The sequence below is a fragment of the Mytilus trossulus genome, chromosome 14 (assembly GCF_036588685.1).
Source record: "Mytilus trossulus isolate FHL-02 chromosome 14, PNRI_Mtr1.1.1.hap1, whole genome shotgun sequence".
Taxonomy (NCBI): domain Eukaryota; kingdom Metazoa; phylum Mollusca; class Bivalvia; order Mytilida; family Mytilidae; genus Mytilus; species Mytilus trossulus.
The window spans coordinates 74627563-74648445 of NC_086386.1; the positions used below are offsets into that span (position 1 = coordinate 74627563).

The window sequence follows — 20883 nt, forward strand, 5'->3', positions numbered from 1 at the left end:
TATTGCATTTTGTCCAATATTTTCATTGAATTTTTTTTGTAACATTTGAATAAAACAATATTGTTACGTATATATTTGAAAAAGTACTTTTCTACTGAGACTACTATAACCTGGGAACAGTATATCTAAGTTAATATATATGTTCCTGCTATAACACAGTTATAGTAGTCTCAGTTTTCTGTAAATTACAACAAAGCGCATTTTACGTTCCGTAAATTTATGGGATTCGGAAATTGGTTTGTATTTTACTTGTACCGTTTGACTTCCGTCTCTTTTGTCAGGTGAAAAAAAAAACAAAAACAATCAACACTGCTAAAATGAGCTCAAAGGCAAAGAAAAAAGAAGGAGCTGGTGAACCACTGCACGACTTAGAACAACAGTTTATTTTACGTCTTCCACCGGTAATTATCAATATTGTGTAGTTGCAAATACGGCCGTGTTCGTATGCTTTTGTCTGTATGACAGTTTCATTTGTTGTCATCAAATTCTTCCTTTAACCATTTAAAAACACCATTTACCATAACGAAATCCAGAGGTTGGCTCACTTATACCCATTCATCAGAATGGTACATGAAGTTTTTAGCAGGGCTTTGATATGAGACCATTTTCTCTTGTATTGTAAAGGCTAGATTAACTATGCTGTATAAAATAAATTGGGGGTTAGTTGAAGTTCCTAAGGACAACTTAACAATATCTGATAGACGCACTAGGGGGAAACATAAATTTAGGCAAATATCAACAAATAAAGATTTCTATAAATTTTCATTTTATCCTCGCACTATTTCGGACTGGAATTCACTACCTGAAGCAATAGGTATGTCTGACACCCTGGAATCCTTCAAAAGTGGCATATCCACTCTAACATTTGAAGGATCCACAGCAACTTATTAAACTTTAAAGCCACTGTACATAATGTATATATGTTATTGATAACGATTTTTCTTTGTCATATTATTTTTAAATTAAGTCCATATGTACATAGCACACAAGTTCCGGGAAGTTTTACACTCCTACCTAGGAGTCTACTCCCGTATTCGGAAGAAGAAGAAGAAGATTATCTACATTTACAAATCCTTGGAAAAAAAATCCTATAAGTCTTTCCATTTAATATATTTTTTCCGAAATTAAAAACTGTGATATTAAATGATATATAAAAGAAATCAATATAATTAAAAATCCATCTGTACATGCTGTAATTAAGTTATTTTTGAGATAACGTCCATGTCAGTACATGTATAAATCACTGTTCATGCTGTTAGAAGTCTGAAGCTGCTGAGGATCTAAAGACCTATAACTAAAGACTTTTTGAATTTCAGGGATCTGCTATGGCATTACGGAGAGAGGTCCAATCAGGGTCCATGACACTTAAAGATAGAATAAGTATAGAACTAAACCAGGACCATAGACATGGAGCTGTTAGATATGGAACAGATATATTTCATGCAAAGGTAAAAACTTATATATATATAACAAAAGAGTTGAATACTACAAAAATATTAATTTCTTGGACATGTTGGGAGTTTCTTCCCTAGCTATCTGAAAAAACAAACAATGATTTGAATTATGGAGAAGGTTAACATCCCTGACGGTTGCTCCCCTTAAAAAAATCTGCCTTTATATAAATGTACAGAGATTCACTGTAGAAATTTGTCACTAACTGAAAGACCCTGTGTGTTACTGTGTAGTTTAATGGCTATGAAACATGTCGTTAAGAGATTGAGTTTGGTCTCAGTTTGCTCATGTGACATTCTGTCATTTCATTCAATTCTCAGCACAGGGACTTTCTACAAGTTTTTATGACACTATTTGCAGTGATGCTCATCATGGATAGATGGAAATGATAAATCATTCTGACCTGCCTTGTACAATGTTGTATATTGTAGTGATTTTTAGGAAATTCTGCATTCAAATGACTCTTTTTATATGGTTTAAAAAATTGAAATTGGAAGTTTTGATAATGGAATTCTAATCATGTTAGTCCTACACACGACAGTGAAAGCATCATTAAAAAAGCATATATGCATCATCTAATTGTAATAATTTTGTTTATTTTAGCTGATGGACTTGCCTTGTGTAATAGAATCTTATAAAACCATTGATAACAAAACAGCTTATAAAACAGCAGATTTATGCCAGGTATGGATATTATTTATAAGTGTTAGATTTTAGATAGATAAATTTGATTTCTAATAGAGGACTCATTAACCCCGTTACGAAGTTGTCGGTGCCATATAGTTTTACCCTTTTCTGAAATTCTGTCATTCTGCAACAAACCATTATACAGAGTATTTTTCCTAAATGCCTTCAGATATTGGGCTGATTTTTGGTATGTGAGTTAACCATGACAAATGTGCGCCTGGGGGTACAAAACTATATGCCTGTTACAAGTACATGTATCTTAGATGAGTTTTTATTTACCACTAAAAAATCCTAGATAAGGCTCTGGGAATGGGCCCATGAAATTTAATTGAGCTTGCACCTTGCACCTTGAGTCTTGTTTAAATAATTCATTTTAGTTTCTCCAACTAGGTCATATTTGTTCAGAAAAAAAGGGGATATACATCATAAATCTTAGACATAAAAAGACAGGCAAATCAATATCCAAGACAATCAATTAATTATTGGTTGCTTAACGTCCACTGGCAAATATATCATGCATGTTCAGGACGAGAACAAGATAACAATAAATACAATGGGTAGGTCTTGTTATAATAGAGGCCATGCCGGATGATGGTGGGAGAACTTTGGACTGCCACTTGAAAATGAGGGTATATTGAATAGGGACAGAAATTTTGCCTTGCAACAGGCCACCTACGGACCCCTCAAAGAGTTGTTGAAGGGGTTCTTAACATGCAAAGAGCGTGGCACTTCCAAGAGAATCAAGTTAATCAAACAAACACCTTTTTCTATATATATTTTTATGTGATTGTAAGGATTCTAATAGCAAAAAATTATAATCTTTTCAGATGTTGTTATGTACAAATGATGAAGAACCCATGTCAGATGAAAATGACAGTCTTAAGAAAAAAGATAAAGATAAAAAGTATCAGTATATTCATGGCAGTAGGTACCAGATTATTCATTAAGGTGGTACCTGACACTTTCACTAAAATTAATTTAGCTCATACAATTTTAATAAAATTTTGACAAAGTATATACCTTGACCCTTTAACAAAAATATAAAAATTTTGAACCAAATGTTTTGTAAGAAAAATTACACTGGTTATAAAGCAGTTTGACAAACACCAATTTTGATCATTGAGAAGCTTTATATTCCCTTTACAATACAACGTAATTAAAACATTTAGCTGACTTTACAGAGTTATCTTCCTGTAGTGTTAGGTACCACCTTAAATGACATGAAAGTGTTAAATCGGTTATATAAATGGTAATGTTAGGAAGAAGACACAGAAAGAAAATAAAAATAAGCATGCAGTACAAAAATTACCCTATAGCAGTTTATTTTTGCAGGTGTTAAATTGAGCAATTTTCGTGAATTATTTTGGCGGTTGTTATTTTTAGGGATTCTTAACTTTTATCAATACCTTTGTATGTGCATTATTAAGTTGGTATCAGTGAAAATAAGCAAAAATAACTGTTATACTGTACTTCATGTTTGGAATGGAAGTCCTATAGTTCTAGTTTGGATTGTTTCACATTTTTGTAATCCTTCTTTGAATATAAGGTATGATATAACGAGGGGAAACTCTATTTTGATTTTGTAGTCACTAATCCTATGTTCAAGAATGTTCTCATACATGTAGTTACTAGAATTGTGCAGAAAAGGGGTTTTGCCCAGGGAATCAAATTCAAATACTAGATAGGATTGCAACCTTTTCTCGGATAAATTGTCATTTGAGAGGATAAGAGAGAACATATTTTTTATCTGATTACATCCTTAAAATACATAATAAGAGGAAACTATGTTTTGAATTGTTTTTTTTCTTTCTTTTCAGTTACTCCACCTTTAAAAAATGTGAAGAAAAGAAGATTCAGGAAAACATTAAAGAAAAAGGTAATACAGAATGTAAAAAGTAAAAACACAAAAATACCGAACTCCGAGGAAAATTCAAAAAGGAAAATCAAAAATCAAAAGGCAAAATCAAAAGTCCAAACACATCAAACGAATGGATAACAACTGTTATATTCCTGACTTGGTACAGGCATTATCTAATGTAGAAAATGGTGGATTGAACCTGGTTTTATAGCTAGCTAAACCTCTCACTTGTATGACAGTCGCATCAAATTCCATTGTCAACGATGTATGAACAAAACAAACATACTCAAAGAGTAAAAATGTAAAAAATAGGGGTACAGCAGTCAATATTGTGTTATCATCTTAATATCACTATAAAAACATAAACTTATATCTATATACATGTAATATGCGTGAACTATTTGCAACTGGATATTGATCACCCATCCATACATACCATTTTAATGGCCCCGCATTAGCGAAAGGGGCATTAAGTATTACCTGTGTATATAGATAAAAGAAGATGTGGTATGATGGCCAATGAGACAACTGTCCACAAGAGACCAAAATGACATAGACATTAACAACTATAGGTCACCGTAAAGCACATACCAAATAGTCAGCTATAAAAGTCACTTAGGCCAAAAAAAAATATATGTCTGTTTCCTGCTTCCAAGGCCAAAAAATCAGGGTCGGTAGGTCGGGATTTCTTTTTTTTTTTGCACTTCCTGTCAGATTTGCAGTCGGTTATATTTTTTTCCGGATTTGAATAAAAAGATTTAGGGTCGGGGGGTTTGAGTTAGGGTCGGTCGGGAAACAGGAAACAGACATATATATTTTTTTGGCCTTATGGCAATGTAAAACAATTCAAACGAGAAAACTTAAAGCCTTTATTTGTCATGTTTATATAAAAAAATTAAAGAAGTACAGTTTTCAACTCAGAGCCTTGGCTCACACAGAATACTAACTTTAATATGGCTTGTTTAGTTTTCATAAAATTTTAAAGTATTTACTTTGACCTTTTGCCAAAAATATAAAAATTTCATTGGCTAAATAGTAGTTTGACAAAACACTAATTTTGATCATTGAGAAGCTTAATTATTCTGTAACAATAGAATGTGATTAAAACGTTCAGCTGATATTAACGAGATATCTCCCTGTAGTGTCATCTAAACATGTTGTTAATGTCTTGTTAAATTTTTAGTACATGGAACAACCAGACATTGAGAAAGAAGTAAAGCGACTGTTCAGACAGGATGCTGAGGCTATAGATGTTAAGTGGGAGTTAATTACTGAGGAAGAGAAAGTTTCGTCAAGTCAGACTAAAGGAGGAAGTGATAAACCACTGATACATAGATCTGATACAACCACTAGTCTAGATTATGGTGAGTATTAACTAACCACTGATACATAGATCTGATACAACCACTAGTCTAGATTATGGTGAGTATTAACTAACCACTGAAACATAGATCTGATACAACCACTAGTCTAGATTATGGTGAGTATTAACTTACCACTGATACATAGATCTGATACAACCACTAGTCTAGATTATGGTGAGTATTTACCAACCACTGATACATAGATCTGATACAACCACTAGTCTAGATTATGGTGAGTATTAACTTACCACTGATACATAGATCTGATACAACCACTAGTCTAGATTATGGTGAGTATTTACCAACCACTGATACATAGATCTGATACAGCCACTAGTCTAGATTATGGTGAGTATAAACTAACCACTGATACATAGATCTGATACAACCACTAGTCTAGATTATGGTGAGTATTTACCAACCACTGATACATAGATCTGATACAGCCACTAGTCTATATTATGGTAAGTATTAACTAACCACTGATACATAGATCTGATACAGCTACTAGTCTAGATTATGGTGAGTATTAACTAAGCACTGATACATAGATCTGATACAACTACTAGTCTAGATTATGGTGAGTATTAACTAACCACTGATACATAGATCTGATACAACCATTAGTCTAGATTATGGTGAGTATTTACCAACCACTGATACATAGATCTGATACAACCACTAGTCTAGATTATGGTGAGTTTAACTAACCACTGATATATAGATCTGATACAACCGCTAGTCTAGATTATGGTGAGTATTAACTAACCACTGATACATAGATCTGATACAACCACTAGTCTAGATTATGGTGAGTATTAACTTACCACTGATACATAGATCTGATACAACCACTAGTCTAGATTATGGTGAGTATTTACCAACCACTGATACATAGATCTGATACAACCACTAGTCTAGATTATGGTGAGTATTAACTTACCACTGATACATAGATCTGATACAACCACTAGTCTAGATTATGGTGAGTATTTACCAACCACTGATACATAGATCTGATACAGCCACTAGTCTAGATTATGGTGAGTATAAACTAACCACTGATACATAGATCTGATACAACCACTAGTCTAGATTATGGTGAGTATTTACCAACCACTGATACATAGATCTGATACAGCCACTAGTCTAGATTATGGTAAGTATTAACTAACCACTGATACATAGATCTGATACAGCTACTAGTCTAGATTATGGTGAGTATTAACTAACCACTGATACATAGATCTGAAACAACCACTAGTCTAGATTATGGTGAGTATTAACTAATCACTGATACATAGATCTGATACAACCACTAGTCTAGATTATGGTGAGTTTAACTAACCACTGATACATAGATCTGATACAACCACTAGTCTAGATTATGGTGAGTATTTACCAACCACTGATACATAGATCTGATACAGCCACTAGTCTAGATTATGGTAAGTATTAACTAACCACTGATACATAGATCTGATACAGCTACTAGTCTAGATTATGGTGAGTATTAACTAACCACTGATACATAGATCTGATACAACCACTAGTCTAGATTATGGTGAGTTTAACTAACCACTGATACATAGATCTGATACAGCTACTAGTCTAGATTATGGTGAGTATTAACCAAGCACTGATACATAGATCTGATACAACTACTAGTCTAGATTATGGTGAGTATTAACTAACCACTGATACATAGATCTGATACAACCACTAGTCTAGATTATGGTGAGTATTTACCAACCACTGATACATAGATCTGATACAACCACTAGTCTAGATTATGGTGAGTTTAACTAACCACTGATATATAGATCTGATACAACCACTAGTCTAGATTATGGTGAGTATTAACTAACCACTGATACATAGATCTGATACAACCACTAGTCTAGATTATGGTGAGTATTAATAAAACACCTGATACATAGATCTGATACAACCACTAGCCTAGATTATGGTGAGTATTAACTAACCACTGATACATAGATCTGATACAACCACTAGTCAAGATTATGGTGAGTATTAACTAACCACTGATACATAGATCTGATACAACCACTAGTCTAGATTATGGTGAGTATTAACTAACCACTGATACATAGATCTGATACAACCACTAGTCTAGATTATGGTGAGTATTAACTAACCACTGATACATAGATCTGATACAACCACTAGTCTAGATTATGGTGAGTATTAACTAACCACTGATACATAGATCTGATACAACCACTAGTCTAGATTATGGTGAGTATTAACTAACCACTGATACATAGATCTGATACAACCACTAGTCTAGATTATGGTGAGTATTAACTTACCACTGATACATAGATCTGATACAACCACTAGTCTAGATTATGGTGAGTATTAACTAACCACTGATACATAGATCTGATACAGCTACTAGTCTAGATTATGGTGAGTATTAACTAACCACTGATACATAGATCTGATACAACCACTAGTCTAGATTATGGTGAGTTTAACTAACCACTGATACATAGATCTGATACAGCTACTAGTCTAGATTATGGTGAGTATTAACCAAGTACTGATACATAGATCTGATACAACTACTAGTCTAGATTATGGTGAGTATTAACTAACCACTGATACATAGATCTGATACAACCACTAGTCTAGATTATGGTGAGTATTTACCAACCACTGATACATAGATCTGATACAACCACTAGTCTAGATTATGGTGAGTTTAACTAACCACTGATATATAGATCTGATACAACCACTAGTCTAGATTATGGTGAGTATTAACTAACCACTGATACATAGATCTGATACAACCACTAGTCTAGATTATGGTGAGTATTAATAAAACACCTGATACATAGATCTGATACAACCACTAGCCTAGATTATGGTGAGTATTAACTAACCACTGATACATAGATCTGATACAACCACTAGTCAAGATTATGGTGAGTATTAACTAACCACTGATACATAGATCTGATACAACCACTAGTCTAGATTATGGTGAGTATTAACTAACCACTGATACATAGATCTGATACAACCACTAGTCTAGATTATGGTGAGTATTAACTAACCACTGATACATAGATCTGATACAACCACTAGTCTAGATTATGGTGAGTATTAACTAACCACTGATACATAGATCTGATACAACCACTAGTCTAGATTATGGTGAGTATTAACTAACCACTGATACATAGATCTGATACAACCACTAGTCTAGATTATGGTGAGTATTAACTTACCACTGATACATAGATCTGATACAACCACTAGTCTAGATTATGGTGAGTATTAACTAACCACTGATACATAGATCTGATACAACCACTAGTCTAGATTATGGTGAGTATTAACTAACCACTGATACATAGATCTGATACAACCACTAGTCTAGATTATGGTGAGTTTAACTAACCACTGATACATAGATCTGATACAACCACTAGTCTAGATTATGGTGAGTATTAACTAAACACTGATACAACCACTAGTCTAGATTATGGTGAGTATTAACTAACCACTGATACATAGATCTGATACAACCACTAGTCTAGATTATGGTGAGTATTAACTAACCACTGATACATAGATCTGATACAACCACTAGTCTAGATTATGGTGAGTATTAACTAACCACTGATACATAGATCTGATACAACCACTAGTCTAGATTATGGTAAGTATTAACTAACCACTGATACATAGATCTGATACAACCACTAGTCTAGATTATGGTGAGTATTAACTTACCACTGATACATAGATCTGATACAACCACTAGTCTAGATTATGGTGAGTATTAACTAACCACTGATACATAGATCTGATACAACCACTAGTCTAGATTATGGTGAGTATTAACTAACCACTGATACATAGATCTGATACAACCACTAGTCTAGATTATGGTGAGTTTAACTAACCACTGATACATAGATCTGATACAACCACTAGTCTAGATTATGGTGAGTATTAACTAACCACTGATACATAGATCTGATACAACCACTAGTCTAGATTATGGTGAGTATTAATAAAACACCTGATACACAGGTCTGATACAACCACTAGCCTAGATTATGGTGAGTATTAACTAACCACTGATACATAGATCTGATACAACCACTAGTCTAGATTATGGTGAGTATTAATAAAACACCTGATACATAGATCTGATACAACCACTAGCCTAGATTATGTTGAGTATTAATAAAACACCTGATACATAGATCTAATACAACCACTAGCCTAGATTATGGTGATTATTAACTAACCACTATTACATAGATCTGATACAACCACTAGTCTAGATTATGGTGAGTATTAACTAACCACTGATACATAGATCTGATACAACCACTAGTCTAGATTATGGTGAGTATTAACTAACCACTGATACATAGATCTGATACAACCACTAGTCTAGATTATGGTGAGTATTAATAAAACACCTGATACATAGATCTGATACAACCACTAGCCTAGATTATGGTGAGTATTAACTAACCACTGATACATAGATCTGATACAACCACTAGTCAAGATTATGGTGAGTATTAACTAACCACTGATACATAGATCTGATACAACCACTAGTCTAGATTATGGTGAGTATTAACTAACCACTGATACATAGATCTGATACAACCACTAGTCTAGATTATGGTGAGTATTAACTAACCACTGATACATAGATCTGATACAACCACTAGTCTAGATTATGGTGAGTATTAACTAACCACTGATACATAGATCTGATACAACCACTAGTCTAGATTATGGTGAGTATTAACTAACCACTGATACATAGATCTGATACAACCACTAGTCTAGATTATGGTGAGTATTAACTTACCACTGATACATAGATCTGATACAACCACTAGTCTAGATTATGGTGAGTATTAACTAACCACTGATACATAGATCTGATACAACCACTAGTCTAGATTATGGTGAGTATTAACTAACCACTGATACATAGATCTGATACAACCACTAGTCTAGATTATGGTGAGTTTAACTAACCACTGATACATAGATCTGATACAACCACTAGTCTAGATTATGGTGAGTATTAACTAAACACTGATACAACCACTAGTCTAGATTATGGTGAGTATTAACTAACCACTGATACATAGATCTGATACAACCACTAGTCTAGATTATGGTGAGTATTAACTAAACACTGATACAACCACTAGTCTAGATTATGGTGAGTATTAACTAACCACTGATACATAGATCTGATACAACCACTAGTCTAGATTATGGTAAGTATTAACTAACCACTGATACATAGATCTGATACAACCACTAGTCTAGATTATGGTGAGTATTAACTTACCACTGATACATAGATCTGATACAACCACTAGTCTAGATTATGGTGAGTATTAACTAACCACTGATACATAGATCTGATACAACCACTAGTCTAGATTATGGTGAGTATTAACTAACCACTGATACATAGATCTGATACAACCACTAGTCTAGATTATGGTGAGTTTAACTAACCACTGATACATAGATCTGATACAACCACTAGTCTAGATTATGGTGAGTATTAACTAACCACTGATACATAGATCTGATACAACCACTAGTCTAGATTATGGTGAGTATTAATAAAACACCTGATACACAGGTCTGATACAACCACTAGCCTAGATTATGGTGAGTATTAACTAACCACTGATACATAGATCTGATACAACCACTAGTCTAGATTATGGTGAGTATTAATAAAACACCTGATACATAGATCTGATACAACCACTAGCCTAGATTATGTTGAGTATTAATAAAACACCTGATACATAGATCTAATACAACCACTAGCCTAGATTATGGTGATTATTAACTAACCACTATTACATAGATCTGATACAACCACTAGTCTAGATTATGGTGAGTATTAACTAACCACTGATACATAGATCTGATACAACCACTAGTCTAGATTATGGTGAGTATTAATAAAACACCTGATACATAGATCTGATACAACCACTAGCCTAGATTATGGTGAGTATTAACTAACCACTGATACACAGATCTGATACAACCACTAGTCTAGATTATGGTGAGTATTAACTAACCACTGATACATAGATCTGATACAACCACTAGTCTAGATTATGGTGAGTATTAATAAAACACCTGATACATAGATCTGATACAACCACTAGCCTAGATTATGGTGAGTTTTAATAAAACACCTGATACATAGATCTGATACAACCACTAGTCTAGATTATGGTGAGTATTAATAAAACACCTGATACATAGATCTGATACAACCACTAGTCTAGATTATGGTGAGTATTAACTAACCACTGATACATAGATCTGATACAACCACTAGTCTAGATTATGGTGAGTATTAACTAACCACTGATACATAGATCTGATACAACCACTAGTCTAGATTATGGTGAGTATTAATAAAACACCTGATACATAGATCTGATACAACCACTTGCCTAGATTATGGTGAGTATTAACTAACCACTGATACACAGATCTGATACAACCACTAGTCTAGATTATGGTGAGTATTAACTAACCACTGATACATAGATCTGATACAACCACTAGTCTAGATTATGGTGAGTATTAATAAAACACCTGATACATAGATCTGATACAACCACTAGCCTAGATTATGGTGAGTATTAATAAAACACCTGATACATAGATCTGATACAACCACTAGTCTAGATTATGGTGAGTATTAATAAAACACCTGATACATAGATCTGATACAACCACTAGTCTTGATTATGGTGAGTATTAATAAAACACCTGATACATAGATCTGATACAACCACTAGCCTAGATTATGGTGAGTATTAATAAAACACCTGATACACAGTTTTAGGTGTAAAATTGATAATAGTGAGCACTGAGTAGTATATATTCAATAGTTATCAAAGGTACCAGGCTTATAATTTGATACGCCAGACGTGTGTTTTGTCTACATAAGACTCATCAGTGACACTCAGATCAAAATAGTTAGAAAGCCAAACAAGTACAAAATTGAAGAGCATTGAGGACTCAAAATTTCAAAAAGTTGTGCAAAATATGGCAAAGGTAATCTTTGCCTGGGATAAGAAAATCCATAGTATTTTGAAAAAATTATACTTTTGCAAACAGTAAATTTATAAAAAATACACATTATTGATATTTATGTCAACCCCGAAGTACTGACTATTGGGTGCATGATTTTTCAAGAGCAGAAAAATGATAATATTGATATTAATACATTGTATTATAAAGTTATAAGACAAACATACTTGCAGATTTTCAAGAAGAGGAATTTTACGTATAATTTATTTTTAATGAAACTTTTCAAAAATTTATATATTAAATTTTATTTTCACTTCTGTTTCTAAATTTATCAAGAAATTATGTACAATGTAATTTTTCAGCCATATTTGGAGAATTAAGCAGTTCAGATGAAGACGATGAAAAAGATGTAAACATCATGGATAGTGGAGAAGATGAAATGTCCCGGAGCAGTTCCTTCATCCCTCGACAGACATCGTATGCCAGTCTGGACATGGCGAATTCTGAGAGTCAGGACGCCATGAATGACACAGAATCAGCAGAATTGGCGGGTAAATTAACAGAGTTAAAGAGACAAGTGGAGGAGATCAGGAGAAGGAGACAATCTCAGGAAGATAGAGTGGCAACGTTAGAAAATCCAATGTTAAAGGTAGGAGTTATCTTTCTTGTATTAGCCAAGATAAATTTTCATTTATTATCCTATTGCCTCTAAGATCTCCTATAAATTAAGAAAGATAGATAATTTATTCTCTATAAAACTATATACAAGTTTACAGAGAACCATACAATATAAATACAGTTACAATAGTTACGGTAAACAAATACAGAACAATATTTTAAAATGAAGTACAAAATCATGAAGGCATACATGTTTAGTAACATGAATTACACTAGATTTGACACTAAAGAAGGAAACCAGTGCAATGGTTATGCGTTTACATTTACATGGAGGGACTAACTTTTTTATTAATGCACTTAATAAATAAACATGATTTTCTTAAAACTGATTGCTTTTTTGTATTAAACAGTATGACAGTGAGCATCCTGACCTGTAAAGACATGAAAATTGGTTGTTTGTGCTTTTTCTCATGGCATACAAAGTTTATGAGTAAGAGCTAAGACTGCTCATCTTGGACTCAGAATATTTTGTTTGGTTAGGTGCATGTCAGAATTTACATGTGATATAAATTGTACAAAGTGTAATGAAATTGTTTTGTGTTAATTTCAGCAAACTATGCAGGAAATGTTAAATAAAACCATTAAAGAAGAGGATGAGAAAGGCAAAGAGGTTTGTTGTTAAGAGACAGAATTCAATTTATATATTACTGTAAATTTGTTAATATTCTTTGGCTAACAATTTTTTGTAAATTTGAGTGTACTTATCAGGAATTAATTCGGACCACATATTTAAATGTTAAAAGAATTACAAATTTTCAAATGGAACATATGCACCATGAAGTTTCCTCAATGCTAGAAAATTGGTACATATGTATATAATGAATCCACAATATGCTTTTTGCATTTTCATTTTCAAATATAAAGGAGAACAAAAAGCATTGTTTAGATGTCAAGATTTTAGGGTTGAAGGAAATGTAAAATAAAATAAAACTACAGATATGAGTGTTCTACACTCCCTGGATTATTTCTAAAGTTTTGCAGTTTGTAGGTCTAATACATTCTAAGTAATATTTATATTGAGGTAAATGTAAAGATATATGGAACATGTGGAAATTAAAGAAAATGAAATAAAAATGTACCTATTACAAAATGTATTAGTGTAAATTGAAAAATTGTTACGGGCATGTATTATAGGAATTTTTCAAGAATGGACAAAAATTCCTGAAAATTTGCATACAGATATCAGTATCAGATTTCAGGAGGCAAATTCTTATTATTGTGATACCCAATCAGTCCCATTATTGCATTCATTTCTGAATTTCCAGTGTTAAATATTATAAAAGATTTTATTCAATCCTAAAATGTGTATTATTATGTATTTGCAGTTTGAAATATTATCATCAATGTTGGGCTGAGAAGATTGACCAGAAAGATGTTAGTTGAAAGAACAAGGATTAAAATAAGAGCCAAAAATGTAACTGTTTCTAGAAAAAGTTTTTGACATTGTTGTTGTAAACATACATGTACTTATCTACTATTCGAAGCAGAGGTCCTATTTCACAATGAGAAGAAAGTTAAAATGGATTGCCATGATAGAGTCTATCAGTTTTGTTGCAATGTTCGGATTGGTTTGGCTCCAAATTTTTTGTGATGCCTGTAAGCAAAGCTCTATTGACAAATCTGGATCCTATTTGCTGGTTATGTGTCATCACTCCAGATTTGAAGATGTTGTAGAATTCTTAATTTAGGAGATACCATGCAATTAATGATGTATTTAATGTCTTATACACAACAGCCCTTTTATCATGTTTATATTTTGTTTTTACAGCTCGCCTGTGCCTATTCTCTTTTTTTTGTAAAGATATTGATACATATGATTAACTACCTTTTCAATTGATTTTACCTACAAGTGTTTATCAAAAGAAATTGCATACCCACTCTATACCATTGGAAAGCAGAGTGGACAATCTAGAAATTTTGCTCAACCATTGCCTACTCCCACTGTGGGCTGGTGGACAAATCAAAATCCATCTGAGCTATAGTGTATCTCTAAAATTTATTTGTCAAAAAAGAAAGGCAACCAATAAGATTTATATCAAAATTCAAACAGGGATTAATTTTATTTGTTAAATCAGGTCATTATCATCTGATATTAATAAATAATTAAGATTGATTAATTTTACTATTATCTTTGATTTGCTTGAAATCATGAATTAAAGTTGCATAAATTATTCTTTCATGTTGTTTATTCCTTATTATATTGCTATTTAAGATATAAGATATTTGTTAATGTGTATTTGAAATGAGGAAATGTATTTATTGCAATGGATAATAGAAATCATTAAATTTAGTAATTTGTTTCTTTTTTTATTTGAAAAGGGTACATATTAAATGCCTGTTACTGGAAATATTTTAAGCTTGTCTACAATGATCATTAAATTAAACCTTCTTTTGCAGATTCCCTTGTCTTCTTATCAAATTCATTAAATTGAAAAATGTTTATCATGTTTTTGAAGTAAGAAGATGTGGAGAGAAAAAATGGTCTGATTTATATAAAAAAAATAAGAATGGCTGGATCACAGCACCCATAATGCTTTGAAGTACTTTTCTGCATCACATTTTATTGCTATATTTAATGTCAATGACACAATTATCCATCAGAGTCCAAACACTGTTTAGTCAACAACTCATTGGAAGCAGCTTGTATCTTTAAATTTTTCATATTTACCATCAGGAATGAGATGCACCTACTATTTGTATTTTTGAGATTTCTAGGTTCCAATTCCATCTTGGCACCATAGAAGTTATCTTATATTGTTTTTTTTCTTGATTTGGCGCCGACAGGCTGATTAAGATACTTGTAGTTTGAAAGGAAGAGAATTAGTTAAACTGTCCATAACGTCTGGACCTTAATAACATTAACGGTACCAATTTTCATGCACCAGATGCACATTTCGACAATACATGTCTCTTCAGTGATGATCATGGCCAAAGTATTTGAAATCCAAAAGCTTATATAAAAGATGAAGAGTTTCAATCCAAAAGGTCCAAAAAGTATAACCAAATCCGTGAAAGGAATCAGAGCTTTGCATGAGGGAGATACATTCCTTAATTTATAATAATTTCTAACATTTTGTAACAGCAAATTTTAATAAAAAAAAAAAATCCGTATTTTCATGATATATGTTGTGTATCATCATCAAATAAAAGATATACTCAAATATTAAGACTAAACAAAAGTGAGGACACTTTAATTTTCGACAAAAACACAAGCAAATGAATTATTTATGCTAGTACCTAGTGCATGTGTATTTTAATGTGAAAAAACAGCCCATATAAATGTAAAAGAGGAACGAAAGATACCAGAGGGACAGGCAAACTCGGAGATCGAAATAAACTGACAACTCCATGGCTAAAACAGTAAAAGACAAACAGACAAATAATAGCAGACAAGACACAACATAGAAAACTAATAACTAAGCAACACAAGCCCCACCAAAAACTGGGGGTGATCTCAGGTGCTCAGGAAGGGTAAGCATATTTTGCTCGACATGTGGCACCCGACGTGTTGCTCATGTTATTACAAACTGGGTAAATAGTCCAATGCAGTAGGTCACATTCGTGTAAAGGGAATGGAATTTAAGTTACGACATAAGGAACATATTCGATATCACCTGTGCAACGGGTATTCCATACCAGTCAATAGTTATCAAAGGTACCATGATTATAATTTAGTTCGCCAGACGCGCGTTTCGTCTTCATAAGACTCATCAGTGACGCTCAAATCAATATATTTATTAAGCCAAATAAGCAAAAAGTTGAAGAGCATTGAGGATCCAAAATTCCAAAAAAGTTATGCCAAATACGGCTAAGGAAATCTATGCCTGGGAAAAGAAAATCCTTAGTTTTTCGAACAATTCAAAGTTTTGTAAACTGAAAATTTGTAAAAATGACTACATTATTGAAATTCATGTCAACACCGAAGAGTTGACTACTGGCCTGGTTATACCCTCGAGGACGAAACGTCCATCAGCAGTGGCATCGACCCAGTGGTGTAAATAGTTATCAAAGGTACCAGGATTATAATTTAGTACGCCAGTCAAACAACTCTTGGTGACGTCCATAAAATTTTCAAAGGGATGATCTCGCCTTCACCATTTGGAACTCTTGGTTTAATACCTTCCTTGTGAGCAGCAAGCCTCTATCAAGGAAATCATGATATAAAATACAAGCCCTCGAATATCGTATCAATTGCCAGATTTATACTCCGTATGCAGGTGCTGCTGGAATATTGCTACATAGAAATGGAAAGTTCACAATTGGGAGGCTGAAATTATCTATTTTGTTGTAAAGTTTTGTTTTCATTGTCAATTTCTAGAAGTAAGGCAAGACATGAACAAAAGTGTTCTTTTTTTCATTAAATAGCTAACACTTTATATATTTATCAAAAGTCCTAAGAAGTTCCTACTAGTATATGAAGTTAGCTTCAAGGGACACAGTTGTTTCCCATGGTAATGCCGATTGTTTGTTGTAAAACACGTTAGGATTCTGTTGTTCAGCGGTTCCTGTTTGACGAATAGACCACTTTCGAGTTCATCCTTCACCGGCAAAAACTCGTCAATTATGCACGCCTTTATGACGTCATTTACCAGATAGAGGGGGTCGCCTGTATCCCTGCACTATTTACGTTCATCAAGCGTCTTAGTGGTCGTCTTTGTGCAGGATAAACTAGAAATAATGGTTGCTCTGTAGGTACTTACTGACAATTCCCTAATGACAGCAGTGTTGATTGTCAATTTAGTGAATTCAATTTGCCGAATAATTCGTACAATATATCATTAAAGTTTTCCAACCACTCGCTCAACATTGGAAGGGAAGTGACGACGCCCCTAAACGCACAAATGACGGTGATAGAGGCGCGTATAATTGACGAGTTTTTTTCCGGTGAAGGAGTACTCGAAAGTGGTCTATTGGTTTCCCACTTACTGTTTTTAGTTAGGATTGTCGGTTTTCACGTTTTTAATGTCGGGTCGGAGCGTTTTTGTTTAACCGAAGTTTACGTATACGTTATGGTTTGTGCCCAATGTTAAAAGCCAAAAGTAATATCTATTGTAGTCCTCATCATTCTTTGATTGATAGCTGTCTCCTTAACAATCATACAACATATTTTTATATTCAGATAGATACGTGAAAATGTGAAGATGTTAAACTATTAGTATGTCAATTTCTTATTCTCATTTTGAAGTACATAGTTCACAGAATCGTGAGACTTGAACACGTGGTGGAGATAATAACTTAAGTATTTCTTATGTATACATGTACTTGTTGCAAGGCTCATCTATTATAGTCCATGATCTGACTATTAATATATGAACTATCAATATCTGATGAACTTGGCGTAAACAACTGAGCTAAAATGAAAGGGTTATGGATATTTGTCATTGTTAATATTTTGGCAATTTCAAAAGGCAGGAAAAATGTTTTATTCATTGTGATGGATGATTTAAGACCACAGCTTGGAGCATATAATGGGCCATATTTCCCAGGATCGGGTCAGTCACAGATGCATACCCCGAACATCGATGGCCTCGCCTCCAAAAGTCTGCTTCTAAAAAGGGCCTACGTTCAGCAAGCACTTTGTTCACCAAGTAGAGCATCATTTATGACTGGTAGACGGCCAGATACCACACACGTGTATGATCTACACACATACTTCAGAAGCGTCGGGGGTAATTTTACAACGATTCCACAATATTTCAAATCGAAAGGTTATGAAACTGCTGGAATGGGAAAAATTTATCATCCAGGTGTCGCTTCTAACAATAACGATCCTTTATCATGGAGTATGCCATATTTGAGAGGAGATCATAATTGGGAGGATAAAAATCATAGTTGGAAAGGCATTCCAGATTCATTGTTAAAAGACAAACCTTTAGTAGATAAACAGATAGCTGATTATGCGATCTCGACCTTGCAGCATCTCGCACCGGCCGCCAAATCCGGTCATAAACCATTTTTCTTAGCTGTAGGATTTTATAGACCACATTTACCATTTGTTTTCCCTCAATCTTTTATTCATAATTACCCATGGAGTGACGTCCATGTGCCGGATAATCAGTTTGCTCCAAGATCAATGCCAACAATTGCTTGGACTCATTCTAATGAATTGTGGAGTTATCAAGACATAAAGGATACGAATTTCACTGGTGACATCAATACAACTCTTCCACACGCTACGGTTATAAATCTTCGTCGTGCTTACTATACATCTGTTAGTTGGGTAGATTCTTTAATAGGTAATGTGTTAGCCGAGCTTTCTAGACTAGGACTCGACAGCAATACTGTAGTGTCATTTGTTGGGGATCATGGATGGAAACTAGGTGAGCATGGAGCTTGGGCAAAACACACGAACTTCAACGTAGATACGCATGCTCCAATGATGGTAAAGATACCTGGCATGACTGATAAAGGTATTGTGAGTGAAAAACTAACAGAATTTGTTGATTTATTTCCGACTTTAGTTGAAGCCGCTGGAGTGAGTCCAGTTCCATTGTGTCCAGAAAACTCTGCCACTGTTTCCGTATGCCACGAGGGACAAAGTCTCATTCCACTTATCAAAAATCCAAATATTGCATGGAAAAATGCATCGTTTTCTCAATACCCGCGTAGGCATAGTCACCACGATATTATGGGATATACAATTACTACTGAACGTTATAGATACACAGAATGGGTTAGATTCAATAAACCTACTTATAAACCCGACTGGAATACTGTTGTTAACTCTGAACTATACGATCATCAGGTAGACCCCAATGAAAACATCAACAAAGTCCATTATCATAGTCAATCTAACATCAAAATGCAATTGAGTCAACAGCTTCGTGCTGGATGGAGAGATACACTTCCAAGCAGTGCAATATCACATGGATTTGGACGTTGAAACTCGTGCTTTATATATATCGGGCAAAAATATTTATAAATAAATAAATTTGGTGTTTTTACTGTCTTCTGATTGGTTAAAATTATTAGTTTTATTTTCAATGTTGTCAAATTTTATGGCGACACGCCCACTCTGACGTTGAGTATTCATACGCCAACATGTGTGTACGCTTGTTATTGTTAATATAAAGAATATAAAAAGTTCTTTGAGCCTTATTTTTGATAGAAATTTATTTATAATGAATGGCAATGATTTATTTTGATTTTATTGAACCATAAAACTAATTTTTGACTCTTCACATTTTACATAATCCGCTTCGCGGATTATTCAATGTGAAGAGTCAAAAATTAGTTTTATGGTTCAATAAAATCAAAATAAATAATAGCCATTCATTAATTAAAAAAAAATGATTTATTCATGTTGTTGTTTGTGATAAAAGTAATTGCTCATTCTAATGGACGTGGCGTTAAGCGTTTCAGTAATAACCAATTTTCGACGATACATGTCTCTTCCGTGATGCTCGAGGCTAAAATATTTGAAATCCAAACCTTATATAAAAGATGAAGAGCTATAATCCAAAAGGTCCAAAAAAGTATAGCCAAATCCGTGAAAGGAATCCGAGCTTTGCAAAAGGGAAACGTTTCCTTAATTTATAATAATTTCTAACATTTTGTAATAGCAAATTTTAATAAGACTAAACATCCGTACTTTCATGCCAGTACCGAAGTACGGTTGTACCTTTATAATTAAGGATATTTTCTCAAATTTTATCATCATCTTCAGAAGAATGTAGCTAAAAAATATATTTTAACTTCATCATTTATCTGAGAGCGGTATTTGTTCTCAACAATGAAATGATACAAGTA

The 20883-nt window shown here is 33.5% G+C and overlaps 2 protein-coding genes across 2 annotated transcripts; both read left to right on the forward strand.

Annotated features, from left to right (window-relative positions):
- The first annotated feature begins 237 nt into the window (after positions 1-237).
- Positions 238-15109, forward strand: LOC134696254 (transcription initiation factor TFIID subunit 7-like). Its single transcript, XM_063557944.1, has 9 exons — positions 238-401; positions 1317-1448; positions 2056-2136; positions 2967-3063; positions 3957-4015; positions 5181-5361; positions 12819-13105; positions 13685-13744; positions 14460-15109. Exons 1-9 carry the CDS (start codon positions 318-320, stop codon positions 14487-14489), a joined length of 1011 nt encoding a protein of 336 aa, XP_063414014.1. The 5' UTR covers positions 238-317; the 3' UTR covers positions 14490-15109.
- A 3289-nt stretch (positions 15110-18398) lies between these two features.
- Positions 18399-20059, forward strand: LOC134696252 (iduronate 2-sulfatase-like). The gene has a single exon (XM_063557941.1). It carries the CDS (start codon positions 18491-18493, stop codon positions 20015-20017), a length of 1527 nt encoding a protein of 508 aa, XP_063414011.1. The 5' UTR covers positions 18399-18490; the 3' UTR covers positions 20018-20059.
- Positions 20060-20883: the final 824 nt, after the last annotated feature.